This window comes from Cygnus olor, chromosome Z (assembly GCF_009769625.2).
Source record: "Cygnus olor isolate bCygOlo1 chromosome Z, bCygOlo1.pri.v2, whole genome shotgun sequence".
NCBI lineage: Eukaryota > Metazoa > Chordata > Aves > Anseriformes > Anatidae > Cygnus > Cygnus olor.
The window spans coordinates 13,589,211-13,606,172 of record NC_049198.1 but is presented as its reverse complement, the minus strand read 5'-3'; the positions used below and the strand labels follow the sequence as shown (position 1 = coordinate 13,606,172).

Genomic DNA, 16,962 nt, shown 5'->3' with positions numbered 1-16,962 from the left:
TGGGGAAACTTGCCCTCCCTTTCCTCTGTGGAAATGGATCAATGTAACATAAACCAACCATTCGTTTTTTTACTAGGTAAAGGGGTAACGGCTGATAATCAAGGACACATGTTGTACTTGCAAGGATCTTGGGAGGTCTGTCACATTAGGTGATAGTAAGCAACCCTTCAGAGGAACGTTTTAGCAAGCAAAGCCAACAGTTTCCTATGCTGACCTGAAACAATGTAGTCAGGAGTACTACAAATCCAGCCATCTTTGAAACCAAAGTAAGAGAACAACACATGAGAATGAGATAAGCACCAGCAGGAAAAATGCCCAGGTAGCATGGACCCAGTGTCTGTAGGACTCATTGCTGTCACAGCCCACCTGGAAGAGCCACAAGAGACTACACCATGCAACACGAATTCTGAAGGTGCACTGTGTTTGAGTTAATGCTGGGCATTTTTTCTGCAGTTAAAATGAGCATCAGAAGGTTACTAATTATTTTAAAACAAGCAAAACATTCAGGATGCGCAAAGATAAAGCTACAATTTTTTAAAGTCCAAACACACTAGACACCTGGTCACCAGCACTATATAGACAAAGTGCAGTACAAAGGACCCAGACATTGTATGGATTTCTGACAGCTCCCTAAGATATTTCAGGTATTTCTGAAGAATACCAAGACAGTCAGAAAATAGCACCAAATATGTGTGGCATGTTTCACTGCTTACATAGTAAGAGGAGCCACAGTAATAATGAAGGTAGTAATTCCTACAACAGGCACCCTGAAGAGCAAAGATGCTCCAATTTCAGACATGCCGACGTCGGTCTGACACCTTTCCAACAACAGTAGGTGACTAAGAGCTATCTGCTGGCACTTTGGGAGGTTCAGCCATCTGTTGCCATCTGAGATGCATTACGGTAAGCGAGGTATCCCCAGAGGACTGCAGGTGTCTGGGAGAGGTATGGGAGGCACATGCCCTCCTGCAGTGACAGCCGAAAACCAGCCAATATAACCCAGAGGATCTCAAATACACCAAATGTCAATATCTGAGCAACTGAATTGAATGATTAAATAGGCCAAAGAAGGTAACTATTGCCCTTCTGGCTACTAGAAGGGGGAAGGTATTTTAGTACCTGAAGAAAATATGAACTAGGAGTGAGTATTACCTGATTATTCTTGAACTGAATGTGCATTTTTCTGTCACATTAAATTTTCAGCTTTTTAAATCACATTAGGTTTTTGTTTGTTTGTTTTGAGGGAAAAATAAATGATCAGGCTATGCACTGCTTTAGTCAAGAACATTTTTTTCAGAGCAAAAGTTTAGCTTTTCTACTAATATATAATGTACTCCTGTGTCTGGTTAACATCAAACCATTTTCTTACGCAGACGTCAGGTACTAAAGCCAAATGAGAGCTTTATACTTTATACTTCCTGAAAGATGCAGAACTTATTTCCAAGGGCATGCATCCTTTGCCACCTTTGAACACCATTTCTCGCTCTGCGAAAAGAAGGCTGTTGTGAAGAGAGTTACCCAGAAAAACATAGCACCAGCTTTAAGGCAGGGTGGCTGTTTTGAAGCCTATTTGTAAAGTCTGTCCTGGAAACCAATACTAGACTGAGAAAGCAGCCAGATTTGCATTCTCCAGAGGGACCAGGGCTTGCCAAAGAAACCCTGAGTTTAAGTGGCCAGGTGTAGGGCTGAATGTGGGTGCAGGACCTGAAGGACATGCAGCAGCTCTGGGATGTGGGAGCTCTGCCTGTTTGTGAAGGTCTTCCCCAAGCACTGTCAGCCCTGTGGTGCAGGAGACCAACCTCCTGGTCTCTGACTCATCCGTGCACCTACCACAGACCAGCAAAGAGTTTCTGAGCCTGTTCATGGAGCTGTGCAACATCTACAGCATGGTAATTCTTCAGATCTGATCCAGACACACTAGTCAAGCTCATGCCCAGTATGAACCTCTCCAGAAATCAGCATTTACATACAGTAGGTGTGAGTCTGACCCTAAGCCCTGCTGACAAAAATCCTTGGCTTAGAGCCATCTTGACTGGCTTCTGCAGAACAGGCAGATTCCAATTTTCAAACTTGAAAAGCGCCTTTCCTAGAGCACTACAGTAATAAGTGCAGTACAAAGACCATTCCACGCTTATTAGCTTTATCTTTTCTGACCAAAGAATGCAGACACTCACTTCCAGATATAAACAGGATACTAAAGAGCACGTAAGTGTGGTTGAGGCAGAGGGAGCTGAACCTTGAGGATCAGAAGCCAAGGAATCCCACAACACACTGCACCTTCATCATTTTTATAAACATTTGCTTCAGAAGTTAAACTGAGAGTTCAGCTGCCACTATAAACTTCATGCAGATCGTTCAAGGGATTCAAAGCATGGCAGAGGGGAAGAGCAGATGAAAAATGCCTTAAAGGGTCAATGAAGACAAGGGATTTCAATATAGGAAGGTAATCTAGATATAAATCCTGGTTAAATGGATCATTAAAGATGCAGTCCACATTTTTGCAGTATGCGAATTGTTCTTGCTGAGTTCACAATCCCACCTGAATATCAGCTGCTCATTTTCTACCGGTTAATTAAAGATGATTTGCAACTGGGTGTACAGGTGAGAAAAGAAAAAAGCCAATCTTGTAGCTCCTTTTTAGAGTTCATTAATGTGGTAAAACTATACCCAGGCATTTTCTTGCCTTAGTGTTCTATCCCCTGTAAATACCTTCAAAACTGGGGCTTGCAATACTGAATCCTTTTAAATGCAATAAAAAGAAAGTTTAGAAAAATTAAGGATATAATCTTGTTAGTCCACATTACCTACCATCTTCATAGCCTCCTGTATGGACTCTGCTTTGCCATACTGGTCTTGGATGTGGTCTATGTCAGCTTGGTTAGGATGCTCACGCACAGCTACAGCTCTGGGGGAGATGATGAGCAACAGCAACTCCAAGACAGCCCACAGAGATACGATCACTGGCAAAGGATTAGACCCTAAGAAGGCCATCAGGAGATACGCACAGGACCTACTCATTGCAGTGTGCATGGCCTGCATGGCTGCAAAATTTGCATGTAAATGCAAATTTTGAATGCACTTCCACTTAATATTTTCCTACATGGCTTCTGATAAAAAAGGAATGGTTACCTGTTATATCATTATTTTCATGGTTATGCTTAGTAGTATAACAGCCTTACTACTCAGAAAACCGAATACATTTGCTTTGGTCAGAGTTGTTTAAATTACACATGTAATATATACAGTTCAAAGAACTGAATAAAAAAGATGAACAATAGACTTGTCTTGCTCATTTCTCCCCATGATATTCACTTGTAAGTTCTGCATGAAGACGGCACAAAAGTCAGTAAGCAGCGATCCAAAAATATCTAGCAATGACCCCCAGAACAGGGAAACAGCATGAGAGCTTCACAGATCTTTGCTTGCAGCTCAGTCTTCACAGGATGCTGCAAGTGCTGTGGACAGGAACAAGACCAGGTGTTGGACCAGGGGTGCATGTGCACCCTTGGCTTGGAGAAGGAATCTTTCCCCAGCTGTCCACTACAGGCTGCCCCCAATACAGAGCTTTAATTAGAAAATGGTGGCTCTACTCACTGAATGTTTGGACAACATCGCTCGGTGCACTGGAGGGGCTGGATCCGTAGGAGTTAGCTGCTCGGATGGCGAACTGATACTTGGTATTTGGGAGAAGTCCCTTGAGAACCATGGACTCCATCTGGATCTGCTCTCTTATTACAGTCCAATTGCTGTCAAGGTCTGGCCTTCAGGATTAAAATAGAAAAAATAAAAAAAAAATAAAAATAAAAAAGAAAGACCATAAATAATTAAGGTTAGCTGTATAAATTCATTGCCTTTAAACTTTCCAGGGAAATACACAAAATAAATGAGGTATAACGTTGCTAAATCTTGACTGAAATCCTTCGTTCTTCAGGGGCCAGACTGTGCAACCACAAAAGCCTGTGAGATGGAAACATTGCACTACACAGTGATACAAAAACAATTTTCTGATTTTGCTTATAAACCCAAGGAGGTGTTTTAGAGGACAGTTTGAAAATCAAGTTCTGTTTGTCTGTTTTTATGGATTCAGAGTTCACAGTTTTCGAGTGGAGGTACATCACCAGCAGATCCCAATCTCCTCTTTGGCTGTGTAATGCAATACTTTGAAATAGAGGGAAAGATTCTGCTTTATTTCTAAAAGGTTGTGCTCTAATACCACTGAGTCCCTTCAAACATACACAAGCACTAGCAGGATGAGAATTTAGCATTTGATTTCCCAGGAGACTAGGTTAATCTACCCACACTGGAAAATCTGGATCCAGACCCTTCTTCCCAGAAATGGAAAAAGTACTGACCAATAATGCAGAGAACCTGGTCTATCTATGTGCAATCTGAAAATAAATAAATAAACAAACAAACAAACAAACGAATGAATAAATAAATATTAATTAATTAATCCCATAGCCTTTGGGCTATGCCTGCTTATATGCTGATCCATACTGGAAGCAAGCTGCCGATAAACGCCTGCTCTCTGCGCCACTACCATCCAGCTGACATCAGTACAACCATTCACATGGCAATTTCATCTCAACACCAACGCAGGGAAACTAGAAATGCCGAAGTTCAACTGCAGAGGAATATGTGAAAGGGAAAGACTACTTCAAATACTTTGAGAGAGCATCCTGATGCTTTCACACCATTTCTGCTCTCACTAGAAGTGGTCTCATCCAGGAGGAACATGGAATGAGAAGGCAAATGAATGTAAACAAAATCAAAAAGTAAACATTAAATCCAGGCCACCCAAAATATTTAAATTGAAGCTTATTATAGTAAAAAAGGGATAGAAATGACCTTTCAGAGAAAATTATTCTAGTGTCCTTTTCTAAGATAGCCTTGTGGTATTTATTACAGGAAATAACCTCGAAGTGCTCCCTGATGCTACTGATGTTTACATAGGACTAGCTGCAAATGTCTCCAACGGTCTCCCAACAAAAATTATAGCACAGGGCAGGCATTTCGTATTTGTTTATTTGCAGCTGGAAGGAAACGCCAAAGGCAATGTATGTTTTCTTTTATCAGTCAATACAAGATTTATTGATCACCGAGGTTTCATTTCTTTGTGCCAGCACGCCAAACACACTGACAAAGTTGTAGCTCCCAGCTGCCTGGCTTCTATGCAATGGCACACAGGATGCGAATATTGCATTCTCTCACTAAAAATAAAATCAGACAAAAGAACAAGATGCAATGACAACTAAACAGACCATCTTCAGTCACCTTCCATCACCATTTCCTGGTAGACAGGAGGGCATTTATTTTGGCTGCTTTTTCATTGTTCCCCTCCCAAGTTTTTGATGCCCAGGCCAAAATGAAAATGTATAAGTGTTTTTCAAATGAAAGCTGTTAACGTTGCTTCCATCCACATGCTTGCTTAGCAGCATGTTCTCAGTTTTGCTACATACATCTTTTTTGGCTCTAATTACAATCCAAAGAATTCCTACTCACTCAAAAGGGCCTTACAGTGGCTTTGCTACAGAGCCTGCCAACATCAGTGCCCAACAGTGAGGGACCCAAAGGAGGCGTTACTCCCTGCAGACATTTAGGAGAAAGCATCACGACTCCACAAACCACAGGCTAGTCTTCAACTTCACCGCCAATCACAAGACTTCCTTCTACAGAAATGAGTAACAGAGGAAATGTCTGTGAATGTGTAAGTGTCTGCAGCTGAAGGAGAGGGAAAAAGAGATTTATCGCTTGACCTTTGCTATTTCTCCAGAACGTTCCCTGTGCGAACAAATCGGTACAAGGCGATAAAATGGCAAACAGATGGGGAGAGGAACACAATGAACTCAGCTGGTGAATATGCTCGGGGCAGCCAACTCCTGTGTTTCCTAAGCTCAGAACATTTCGTTGAATTCCACTTCATGTCACCTTTTACACTAGAAGGCTCATTTTGATGCCACTTTTCTCATCTTCTCACAGAACCACCTTCCCTGGACCAAGTACAGGTTTGCCTCCAGCTGGGACTGTGCAGGGCTGCTCCAGAGAACAAGGCATTTTCCGCTGTAGAAGTCACAGCTGTGCATCTCCATGCAGAAATGTTATGCAGTAAGAATCTGAACAGTGACAGTCAGTGTTTTTAAAATAATAAATATGGGGTAAAGTTGATAGGACTGGACAGATAAAAACCAAGAGTAGAATTCTGCCCCAAATCTGCCCCAAACATTTGGATTATTACTTTATGTTGTGATCTGGGGAAACATTCAGCTCAAGAAGGGAAATCTTTCTGATGTGGATAACAACAATTTTATACTTGCTTGAACTTCCTTTTAAAAATCACGTGGAAATGATTTAAGAGTAAAGCACCTGCTAATAATCAATTTTTAAAAGGTATTTGATTGCTCTTTTGTGGCGTGTTTTTACTCATCTAAGTTCAGCTCTGCAAAATATTTTTTAAGATATGCCTACAAATAACAAATGCAGTGACAAGTACTTATTTGGTGTGGAAAATACTGAATGTAGAAAATAATGCACTATAGGATATTATTTTTAGTTACTATTACTGTTTAGCTTTATTGTGATGGTTTCTACAAAATATCCCAACTAATATACTAGGTCAACAGAGGAAAAGTAGACTATCTTTTAAACATATTCTTCTGTTAAATCTTATACTGATAGTAACATTTTTTAAATATTTCCTTAATTTCTGTATCTAATTCTCCTCTTTCTTCATTAATTAACTTTTCAGGGATTTAACCCTTCCAAACAGTGAGGTAAGTGTTGAAACAGATATATCTGTTCCATGAATTCATCAGGAAAACTGTATATAAGGTGGTTTTTTTTTTTTTTTTTGGTCTTTAGGAGGTCTTCTCTAGGTGGTCTTTAGGAGGTGTCTTCTCCATCAGAACCATTGCTTTGGGTTCATTGCAAATGAAGGCAAACATCAAACCACTACCAGCACTCATGGTCTGAAAGTTCACAGCTGACTTACTGAAAAATTACAATTCCTATCCTACATGAAAGTGTAACTTTTCTGTGTTGAGCTTTTTTCCAGCTCTGGGATGAAAACTGGTACATTCAAATGATTTCTACTGGGAAAGAGACAAACTTTTCTTTAGATGGTTTGACCACATTTCAGCATGAGATATTCAAATATGACTGTCTGATTCAGCACAGCACCAGTGACAAATAGCTCAACACAAAATGGATTCAAGGATAAATCTTTTTTGGAGTGCAGACATGAAGCCAATCAAGAAATCTGCCCATGCCACTATGCTGAGTCTCCTCCATCCTAATCAAAATACTGATAAATCTCTCCTGTTTTATCGGCAGAAGCTGCCTAGTTCATGGCAGCAGAAGGCTCATGTCACTACTGAGATGTTGAAAAGATTTTCCCATATGTCAAAATTAACAATGAAAATCATTGACTCTATCAGCAGATAAAAAGAAAGCAACCTACTCCTTTTAAGGGATATGCTGCTGAAACACTTGTGGTTCTGTAGAAGACAACAAAAAATTGAATAAATTTGTCCCCAAGTTTAGAAGACTGGTAGGCATTCAATAGATTAGACATCTGGGTATTCAGGTGAAAATACCTAGGGCATTTTTGAGAAGGTGTTTTCTTAATTTGTATATATTAATTATATTTATATATATATATATATATATATATATATATATATATATATATATAAATACCATTTATTAATATATATATTAATTATATTAATATATATATATATATATATATATATATATATATATTAATATCTTGCAGATAAAAACCTAAGCTAAACCAAAGTCCGGGATGTTGTTATAGGGACTTCCATAAGAATGTTGTTTGCCGTAAAAGATCTCTCGGCATAAACCAATAGACCATTCACTCTGTGTCTGCAAGCTTCCAAAGACATGATGAGTTATTTCAAATTCAAAGTGTTTTTTTTTATGGATTCTGTATGAACTGTGCTGATAGCAGTGAGACCTACACTCATCATCCTGATTTTATGCACTTAACCAAACTGTGAGTGCAGAGCCTGAGTTATCCCAGCCTACCATATACCTGACATCACCCATGGCCTTCCACTGCCTACACCAAACCAAGAGCTCCCAAGAGCTCCCAAGGGAAACCATGGTAGTGCCTAAGTAAGCGCCCAAATTCAGACCTTGAGAAGTAGGAGACAGCAGGTTAGCTCTGGTTCTGATGACAATCTGGTATGTGCAAACAATTAATGTATTGAATGTCCATGAGGTTCTAGTCCCTGATATTACAGCTGAAAAAATAAGAGTGTTTTTCCCTCATCTCAGTCTCCCAGCATTTTTTCTAGGGTAAAAGTAATAAAAGTTAGTTCTAAGGGGAGCAAAATGATTCAATGTCATAGTTTCTAGAGATTTGTGCTGTGCTCAAGAGAAATTACAGATTTGCATAAGACAGTTATTAATTTTGCAAAAGCTCAGTATCAGAATTGTATTTCTTTGACATAAAAGGACTTATTTCTAAACTTGCTTACACTGTTTTGTTTTGGTGTCACATTGGTTTAATTTCAACAGCTTTATCTTGTGTTAATACACTTCACAGTAATTAAAACTGTATGCAGCAAAAGACAATGAAGCTTAAAGTTAAATCTTTACCGCTAACTGCCATTAGGGCTTATGGCTCATTGAACTTTCTCCAAATATATACTCAAGCTTCCAAATCTAAGAGAGTATAATCCCAAATTTAACAAATATACTTCAAGATTAGCTTTAAATCTCAAACTAAACAGTGTAATCAAAACATTGTGCTGTTAGCAAATTCTTTCCCAAAGTCTAAAAACAACAAAACACTGAAATTTCAATTACTCGTATCTCTTGAGTTAAACAGTGAAAGCACCTTCCTACTCTCTGGTTGAAAAAATAAAAATAATAATAATAAAAAAAAAGGTGCACTTCTGACATGCCAGGTGGAAATGACAATGACCACTTCTTCCATTAGCGGGCCCCTGGTGTCAAGAAGACATGTATGTAAACCTGCAGGCTCCATTTTCTGGCAAGAGCACACAAGCAACAGATGTGCCATCAATCAGAACCCAACAATATCCCTTTTCTATCCACTGAGTAAATGAAAGTTAAGAAATAGGGAGAAGAGAGAAATACTCAGATAATGATTATGCTGGAAAAATAGATATTGAAGAAATTGCATGATAATTCTACATCAGAGTTTACATTATGGCCATAATGTATCTTCAGCCCTCGTGTCCTGCCTCCCAGTGCAGTGAACGTTGGATGGCTTCCCACTAAATATGGGGCATTTCAATTCAAACACAAAGTGCAACGTAAGTTCACAAGCAGGCTTTCAGCCTGGGAATTCTTTCCATTGTATCAATATCTCCTAGATTGTAATTGTACTTTAAGCACTGAAAACCAATAGTTCTTTCTGTCTGTTTTTACAACAACTAATCTTTTTAAAAATGAATGTGTTTTTCTGAAGAGCGACTTTTTGACCTTTACAGCTTAGAGTAGTTAAAGAAGCAATTCTCTCTTCTTATCCAGGAACCTCACCTAAAACCTGTCACGATGTGTTCACCCAAAGGATTAAACTTCCCAAAGCTGAATTTTGCACTCACAGTAAGGGTAAACAGAGGGGTAAGCACATGAAAATAAATGGCTTTGTATGCAAATATTAGCTTCTACATGCATGGGAACAGCCAGGTACAAATATGTCTTTGAGCATCCAGATACAATCACCTGCTCCTGACCCTTTATATACATCTTATAAAAGCAACTTGCCTGGCAACTTTTCACCATTTAGGTCTGTTACTGCAAAATTTAAAGGGTTCAACATAAAAGCAAACCCAAACCCAAACAACACAAAACATCCATAGTTCAAAAGAAAGGTCAGTACTTCATGGACACTTGATCAGCATTAGAATAAAACAAGTCTGAGTCCTGCAAGCTCAAGACTCAAAAGGCTTTTGTCAGTTAAAACCATCCAACATACTGCATACTGTGTTTGCACTCCCTGAATTTTTCCCTATAGCAGCCAAGGGCACATCTGCTCATGGGGACTGCTCTGCCATAGACCCTTTTCTCACAGCATAATTCAACAGCAGTTGATGACAGAAGAAACGTAAAACTTTATTTATCCATGCTATTTTTAGAGGGAACAGATTAAATCAGGTGTTTTTTTCTTCAATCAGAAGGCAGGACTTACTGGTGATTTTACATCAGTTTTCTTTGTCTTTAAAATTTCATGGTAATTCAACACACATTGAGAGTGAAACTTGGTGTACTGTGTACTGTAAGTAAATAACTAATGAGAAGTAACTATACCCAGTTTGATAGTGCAGCTTAGGAAAAAAAAAAAAAAAAAAAAGAAAGAAAACAAATGTAGTACACTGACACCAAAGTTCAGACTCCACTGGGAAACTTGCCTGATAAACTCCACTACGTAGTACTGGATGGGTGAGCTTCCTTCACTGGCCCCAGGCTTCCAGGATAATGCAACTTCTGAATCAGAGACAACAACGATCTGTGGCTGATAGGGTGGTGCAGGGGGCATGCAGTTATCTATGCCAGAAGAAACAAAACAGCATTACAGGTGCGGATGGACAAATACACACAGAAACCCAACATTCAAAAACTTAGGAATCAAATCTATAGGCTTCTTCCTTCCCCTGTTGCCCCTCTAAAACCCCACATCTGTAGAAAAATAGTTCTGCTCATGACAGGGATTTCTATGTGCATGTCCTGCTTTGTTAAAGAAGTGATACATGCTGGGGTAAAAAGGTTTTCTCAAATGGTCTAGCAGAAATTTATAAAAGATTCATAAGGCATCCCAAACATCAGATGGCTGCTGTCCTTTTAAAATATTGATAATGACAGGATCACCTAGGTTGAAGAAGACCTTCAAGATCACCAAGTCCAATTGTCAGCCTGACCTACTGAGTCCCATCACCACACCATGTCCGTCAGTGCCACAACTACACATCTCTTCGATACTTCCAGGGATGGGGACATGTTTCTGATCACTGCTATCACAGATATATCCTGCCCTCTGCTCACCCATGGCTTTGGGCAAATTGAGGTTATAACACAGTCTGTATTTATCTGCCAGTGTTGTGAAATGCCTGCACTGACCCTGCCCTGCCAGCTTTGCAATAGAAAGTCATGTAGAGAGGCTTTACCTTGCGATAAGGTTGTCACATCTCTGGGCATGCTGGACCGTCCTTTCCCTGCCCAGCCATAGGCGCCAACGCTAACGCGATGTGGGGTACCAGGCTTCAAATTCCCAATAACAACTTCCTACCAGAGCCAGGAGAAAACAAGACAAAAAACATTGTGAAAGCTCTTCCACACAACTGTGAGCAGCACTGGGATCTGACATGGTATTTTCCATTCAGCCTTCTGGGAGGATTTTCCACCTTCCAGCCCAGCTTGGAGACAACCACCACAAACACCACCACGTGCTTCCTTGCAAGCTGCAGCTCCCCAGGGGAATCCATGGGGCTGAGCTGGACCCGTTTCTCTGCATAATTCACAAGGTTGAAGAGAGTTTGCATTCTCTGTCATGCTTTTGCTGATGGAGTTGAAGTCACGTACTGTTCCCTCCCTTGAGCCAGTTGCTGGGCTTTGTAATCAGCGTAATCGGGTGTTTTTTTGTTCTTTTCTTTTAAATGCAGAGACCATAGGAGCTACTGAAAATGAAGCAGCTTGCAGCCATGTCATCTGATGATCTTTAATTTCTCATAGAGCAGAGACAAATCCCATTACCTCTCATGATATTCCTAGCCTGCAATCCTCTTCATGCTACCAGCCTCGACCTGAAGCAACCACTTCTTTTATTTGTCCTTCTGCCATAAACATGGAAATATTAACACATAGCCAACTACTGTAGGGAAGGCAATGCTAACCTCCACATGAAGAGCTTGTTCTGCAGAATATTTTTTAGAGAAGCCTGCTCAAATCTTCCAGAAATAGCAAACGTCACCAAAAAAATAAATAAATTTCATTAGTGACTGTTTGACATACCATGGATCAGCTTCAGATGTTGAGATTTGGCCTTTAATGGAGCATGAGCACGTGTGTATAAAAAATTAGACTTCTTTACCTGTAATCTCTCTACAGATAGAAATCCTATTTTTATTATTTCTGACAGCATATGCAAGTAAACAGAAATACCAGGTTCTACGCCACAGACTGCTATGGTGTGAAAAAATGCATTTATAGAAAATTGTTGCACAGAGATTTTTTTATTTGGTTGTTTTTTGTTCTTTGATATTAAAAACATTACTCACAGTGCATGTGAAAATGCAGAGACCTCCTTTCTCTTCAAGCTGGAACAGACTCTAAACCTACATTTCCAGTTGCAGTAAAATAGTAAACAATCCTAAAATTTTATTATCTGCTAAACGTCCTTATGACGGTCTTTTGGACAAACTCTCCCTTTCTGTTCTTTGGGGAACATATTTCATCACTACAACATCATTTAACAACACCCTGCCATCTGTCATTTCTCTAGCCATGGTTTTGGAGCTCCGTCACTGATTTCCTATTAACATGGACTGCCTGACCATTATTCTGTTTTTCCATCCTTCACTCTCTATCTGCTTCAATGATTTGGATTCATCTGAGAGAGATGATAACAGTGCTGAAAAAGTAACTGCCCAGAAAGAGGCAGCAAGAACACTCAAACCAAAATATTTATCTGCTTTCAGTCTCACAGCTGAGGTAACTGAGATCTTTCAAAACGTGATCTGAAATGACAGCTGCTGAAAACCCAGCACCTCTCCTGTTGACAATACTGATGATCCTGCTCCTGACACTCCACCTGCCATGCCACATATACTGTCCATCTGTATTCAAATTGTGTGCATTTGTTCCTGCAAGCATCCCTCTTTATTACACTAATTCTTCTAAGAAAAATCTTTCATCATGTGTCTGACTGTCTGATTGCTTTCACACTTGGCTATCAACTTGGCCTCAGCAAATAGTATGGTATTGATGTATTTGCCCCTTAACTATTACCTCTCAACTCAAGACCACAACAAACTAAAAAGAATGAACCTCATTGACTGCAAAGCCAATCAAAATTGAAGTCCTATTGAGATATTTAAGTTCAGCATGTTTATCCTCAAAACCTCAGTAAACTGCTCTCTTGCCTAACACATGCTGAACTACCTGCCTCTTTCTTCCAGCAAAGTCCTCTCCGTGAACAGAGCTGTTTGATGTACAGAGGCTGTCTTTGAGATCAAGCATCCTGTAAGCTTCTAAAATCGAGACATCAGTGAATGGGTAAAGGTTTAGGACATCATCAAGCTACCCTGACCTGTGGCAATCTCAGGGTATTTCCAGATCACACCAGGGCAGTTTCAAACGAGATTCTGGAGAAGAAACATATCCCCAGTTACCCCACTGCCCAGGGGCCTGAGAGTCCACTTTTCATCTCTTTTTCTGCTTGTATTTATGAAAAGGGTCTTAAAACCAAGTTTTTGTCATACCTGGGGAGAGAGCATCACCACAGATAGGGAAATTTAGGTGCTATATTGAAGGTTTACTAGCACAAACTGCAATATCTTGTCTTACACAACACCCTTTATAAAACCCTGCAAATTGACATCTGATATTCTCATTACAGATCTCACATTCTTGAACGGGGTGAAGCAGTGTGATATCTTTTCTGCAGTACAGGAATCAGGTGTAGGCAGGAACTGTGTATCCCTCCCTGCCTTGTTGCACAGCCTGTGCTCCCTCCAGCTGTGCTGAAACTTTTTGTGAGGCTATGCAGTAAGCCGCCTCACAGAAACCTGGTTTGCAAGATATTTTCCAGAGAACCCATTTTCCATTTTGTTTTGTTTTAATAAAAATAATAATATTAATAATAAAAACCCACAACCACAAACATAAAAGCATCTGGATTACAACACAGGTGTAGAAGCAGAGCTGTTTGTAATGCCACTTGACCCCTTAACCACTCTTTCCCTGGTCTCAGCTGGTCACTTTCCATTTTGTATCTTTGTGTTTGGTGATCTGATAGGGAGCATGTTGTTTTCTACAGCTCTGTGCCAGACCTAAAACCTCCCACTTTTTAACTTTGCTAATTTTTCTTGCCCTTTTTTTTTTTTTTGTATATATATATATTTGTGCTGAACTTCACAAATATTTGCAAATTAGGACAAGAGCCTTAGCAAATGGTACTGCTTCTGTGTTTCTCCAGGCTGCTCTCATGTACGTGTACTATATTAAAATATGATGTAATACAGATATGAGACACTATCCACTTTGCTAACGCCCAGGCACATGCGCATACACATGCGCAGGAACAGGGCACCTTGCTATGACAGCCTTGCAGGTTCCAGAGAAGCTTCTGAGAAAGCAGCAGGGTCATACCCACACAGGCAGAGGAGGCTTAGTGATGGAAACACAAATTATGCAGACTTAACCACAAAGCTATTGCAGATTTCTGTTGTGTTTGGTATGAATATAACAGAAAGCATTTCAGCAAGAACACCACTTCCTGAGGATTAATGACAGCTGGGAGCTGATTAATTCCAGTCAGTCATACTTCTCCACATGTTCTCACAAGTGTTATTTTTATCAAGCAGAAAAAAGGGCCCAGCGTGGAACCTCAGCTCCAAAATGCCATAATCCAAACTCTTCTCTGCTGGGATTGAACCAGGCAGTCCTGTTTCAAGTGCATCCTGAGGTCTCATCTGGGCATCAGCCTCTTACAGACCAAACCTCCCCTAGTTCTGACAGTGAAAGCTGTGCTGGATCCACCAAATTCACAGGATTTCTCCACTTTTCAAGCATCTCAGGAAAAAAAAGTAGTCTGTAAGAGGCTGTTGATGAAAGATTTCAGTTAAACACCAAAATCACTTCCCTTACCCTACCCCAAGGCGAGCACGTCCTCTTTGCTTCCTCCCTCACAATAGGCCCGATCTGATGACTGCTCATAGGAGTCAGAATGGACAGGGCTGGAAATAATTAATGTGAATAATTCTGCAGCTGCAAACCCATTTCAGACCTATTTTACAAGAGCTTTTGGTCACCCACTCCCTCCTGCTGGGCATTGCTGCCCTCTCCCCGTGCTCCTCCTCGTCTCCTCCCACTGGACTGGCTCAGACTTCTTCCTCTCCGTCTCATCTCCCACAGCCATGCTGCTTTACTCTTCCCCATCCCCGTGTGTCTGCCTACCTAGCTGTCCCTGTTCCCTCTAAGTCTTCACCACCTGAATACAGCTCGCTTTTTCTGCTCAAGCCATCTATAAACACTTCTGCAGAAAAGTTTACCCATCTCTAAAAAGGGAGCTGCTGTACCTATACGTGTCCCCTTTCTTTACCTCTGGATTTTGAGCTTTAGCCACTATTTGTCACATTCTGACTACAAAAGATCGTGTCTAAGTGCTAAGTAGAAACAACATTGGAGATCAACAAGGAGACGTTTTTGAGTGTGAATCTGTGGAAAGTCCAGATCAGAGAAGTTCAGCCTTATTTTAAATCACAGCTGTGACTGAGCCTCATGTGAAGCAATACTTACAAAAATTGCTTGTCCTTCAAGCTGACCCTGGCAAAAAGAGAAATAGGACTTGTTAATGAAGTAACATACTAAAAAGTGATGGTAAATACAGATAAATAATGGGTCAGTGAAGAAAAACAAGGCTAATGCTGCATCGTACTGTATTCTTTGAGACTGTTATTAATCTCTGTGAGTACAGGGATGCAGACTCTGTTCTCCCAGTGAGAAAGAATTACTGTTGTCAGGATTAAGACAAAACAACAATGTACTGTTTGATCTTTGTTGGCACTACCAGCAAGATTTTTTTTTTTTTGGGGGGGGGGGGGGGGATGAAAAAAGCAAGTAAGAAATACAGAGGTAAAGACCAGAAGAGAGAAATTAATGCATATATAAAGAAATAACATATCATGGCAATGAGGTGCTTTCATTCACCATGATCTCAGAAACCTACAGGGGTCAGAACCAAAACTGGGTGACCGAAAATTGCAGGAAATCATCGCATCCCTCTCACCCATGCTTCCTACAGGGAAGGCTTCTGAGCAGTGCCCAGCATGGGTCAGAAAGTACCAGTGAATGCACATCATTGAACAGCAGAAGGGAAGGCTAAGGAAAGAGAGGTGAGAAAATAAAGAAGAAGGATGATGAGCAGAATAGAATGGAGAAAAAAAAATCAAATTGTGAAGAAGGATCACAAAATAAAGATCGCAGAAGCCTGCAATGCTCTGTGTGCACACATCAGCTTTTGATTCCTGTGCTGGAGGCATTACTGTCTTATGGGCAGACTCTGCTCTTTGCAGAGCGCAATATGAAAGTGCTCCCTCACAGCACCCACCCCAAGACACTCCTTCACCCTCTGTCCAAGCAGAAGCTGGAAAATCACTGATTCTGCCTTGCTGAACTCAAAGAGCAGGTTCCCCCCCGACAAGATGCCTGTGTGTTTCAAGAACACCCTTTAAGAGCAGACAGTATTAAAACTACCCAGAAGCATCGAGGCATTGCTTTCATCTTGGCATTAATTGCTAAGCAATGCAGCAGAAGAGGACAGGCAGCATTTGTACACGAGTGGAGAAGGAAGGTGGGACTGGACAGAGAAAGGGAAGGAGGAGAGAGAAGGAGAGAGGGAAACAAGCAAAGTAAAAGTGTAAAGGACAGATAAAAGGAAAAACATAATTAAATGAAAGGGGAAAAATAGGAAGCAAGGAATATAATAGGAAGTTAGTGCTTGTAAGAACCAAAAAAAAAAAAAAAAAAAAAAAAAGGAAGCAGAGAAAATCTTCTAGGAAGTGGACTTGCACAAATGCAGCTAAAACAGCACAACTGAATTTTAAATTCTGTACTTCAGGAGGCCACAGTCTGACACAGACACAGACATATAAAACAACCACTAAACTATTTGTCCTCTTTAATTTATACACTCAACTCTGTCAGACACCGCAATGCACTGATATTTGGGTTTCTTGCTGTGCATAACAG

General features: G+C 40.4%; 1 protein-coding gene across 2 annotated transcripts in view; it reads right to left on the bottom strand.

Annotated features, from left to right (window-relative positions):
* EGFLAM (EGF like, fibronectin type III and laminin G domains) overlaps positions 1-16,962 on the bottom strand; it is an 86,514-nt gene that overhangs the window by 48,617 nt on the left and 20,935 nt on the right. For both annotated transcript variants that reach the window (XM_040539894.1, XM_040539893.1), the window contains exons 4-7: positions 15,511-15,537; positions 11,160-11,277; positions 10,407-10,542; positions 3,595-3,761 (exon numbers count right to left, since the gene is read on the bottom strand). In XM_040539894.1, the coding sequence (XP_040395828.1) occupies positions 3,595-3,761; positions 10,407-10,542; positions 11,160-11,277; positions 15,511-15,537 (448 nt within the window). The remainder of the gene's footprint in view (positions 1-3,594; positions 3,762-10,406; positions 10,543-11,159; positions 11,278-15,510; positions 15,538-16,962) is intronic.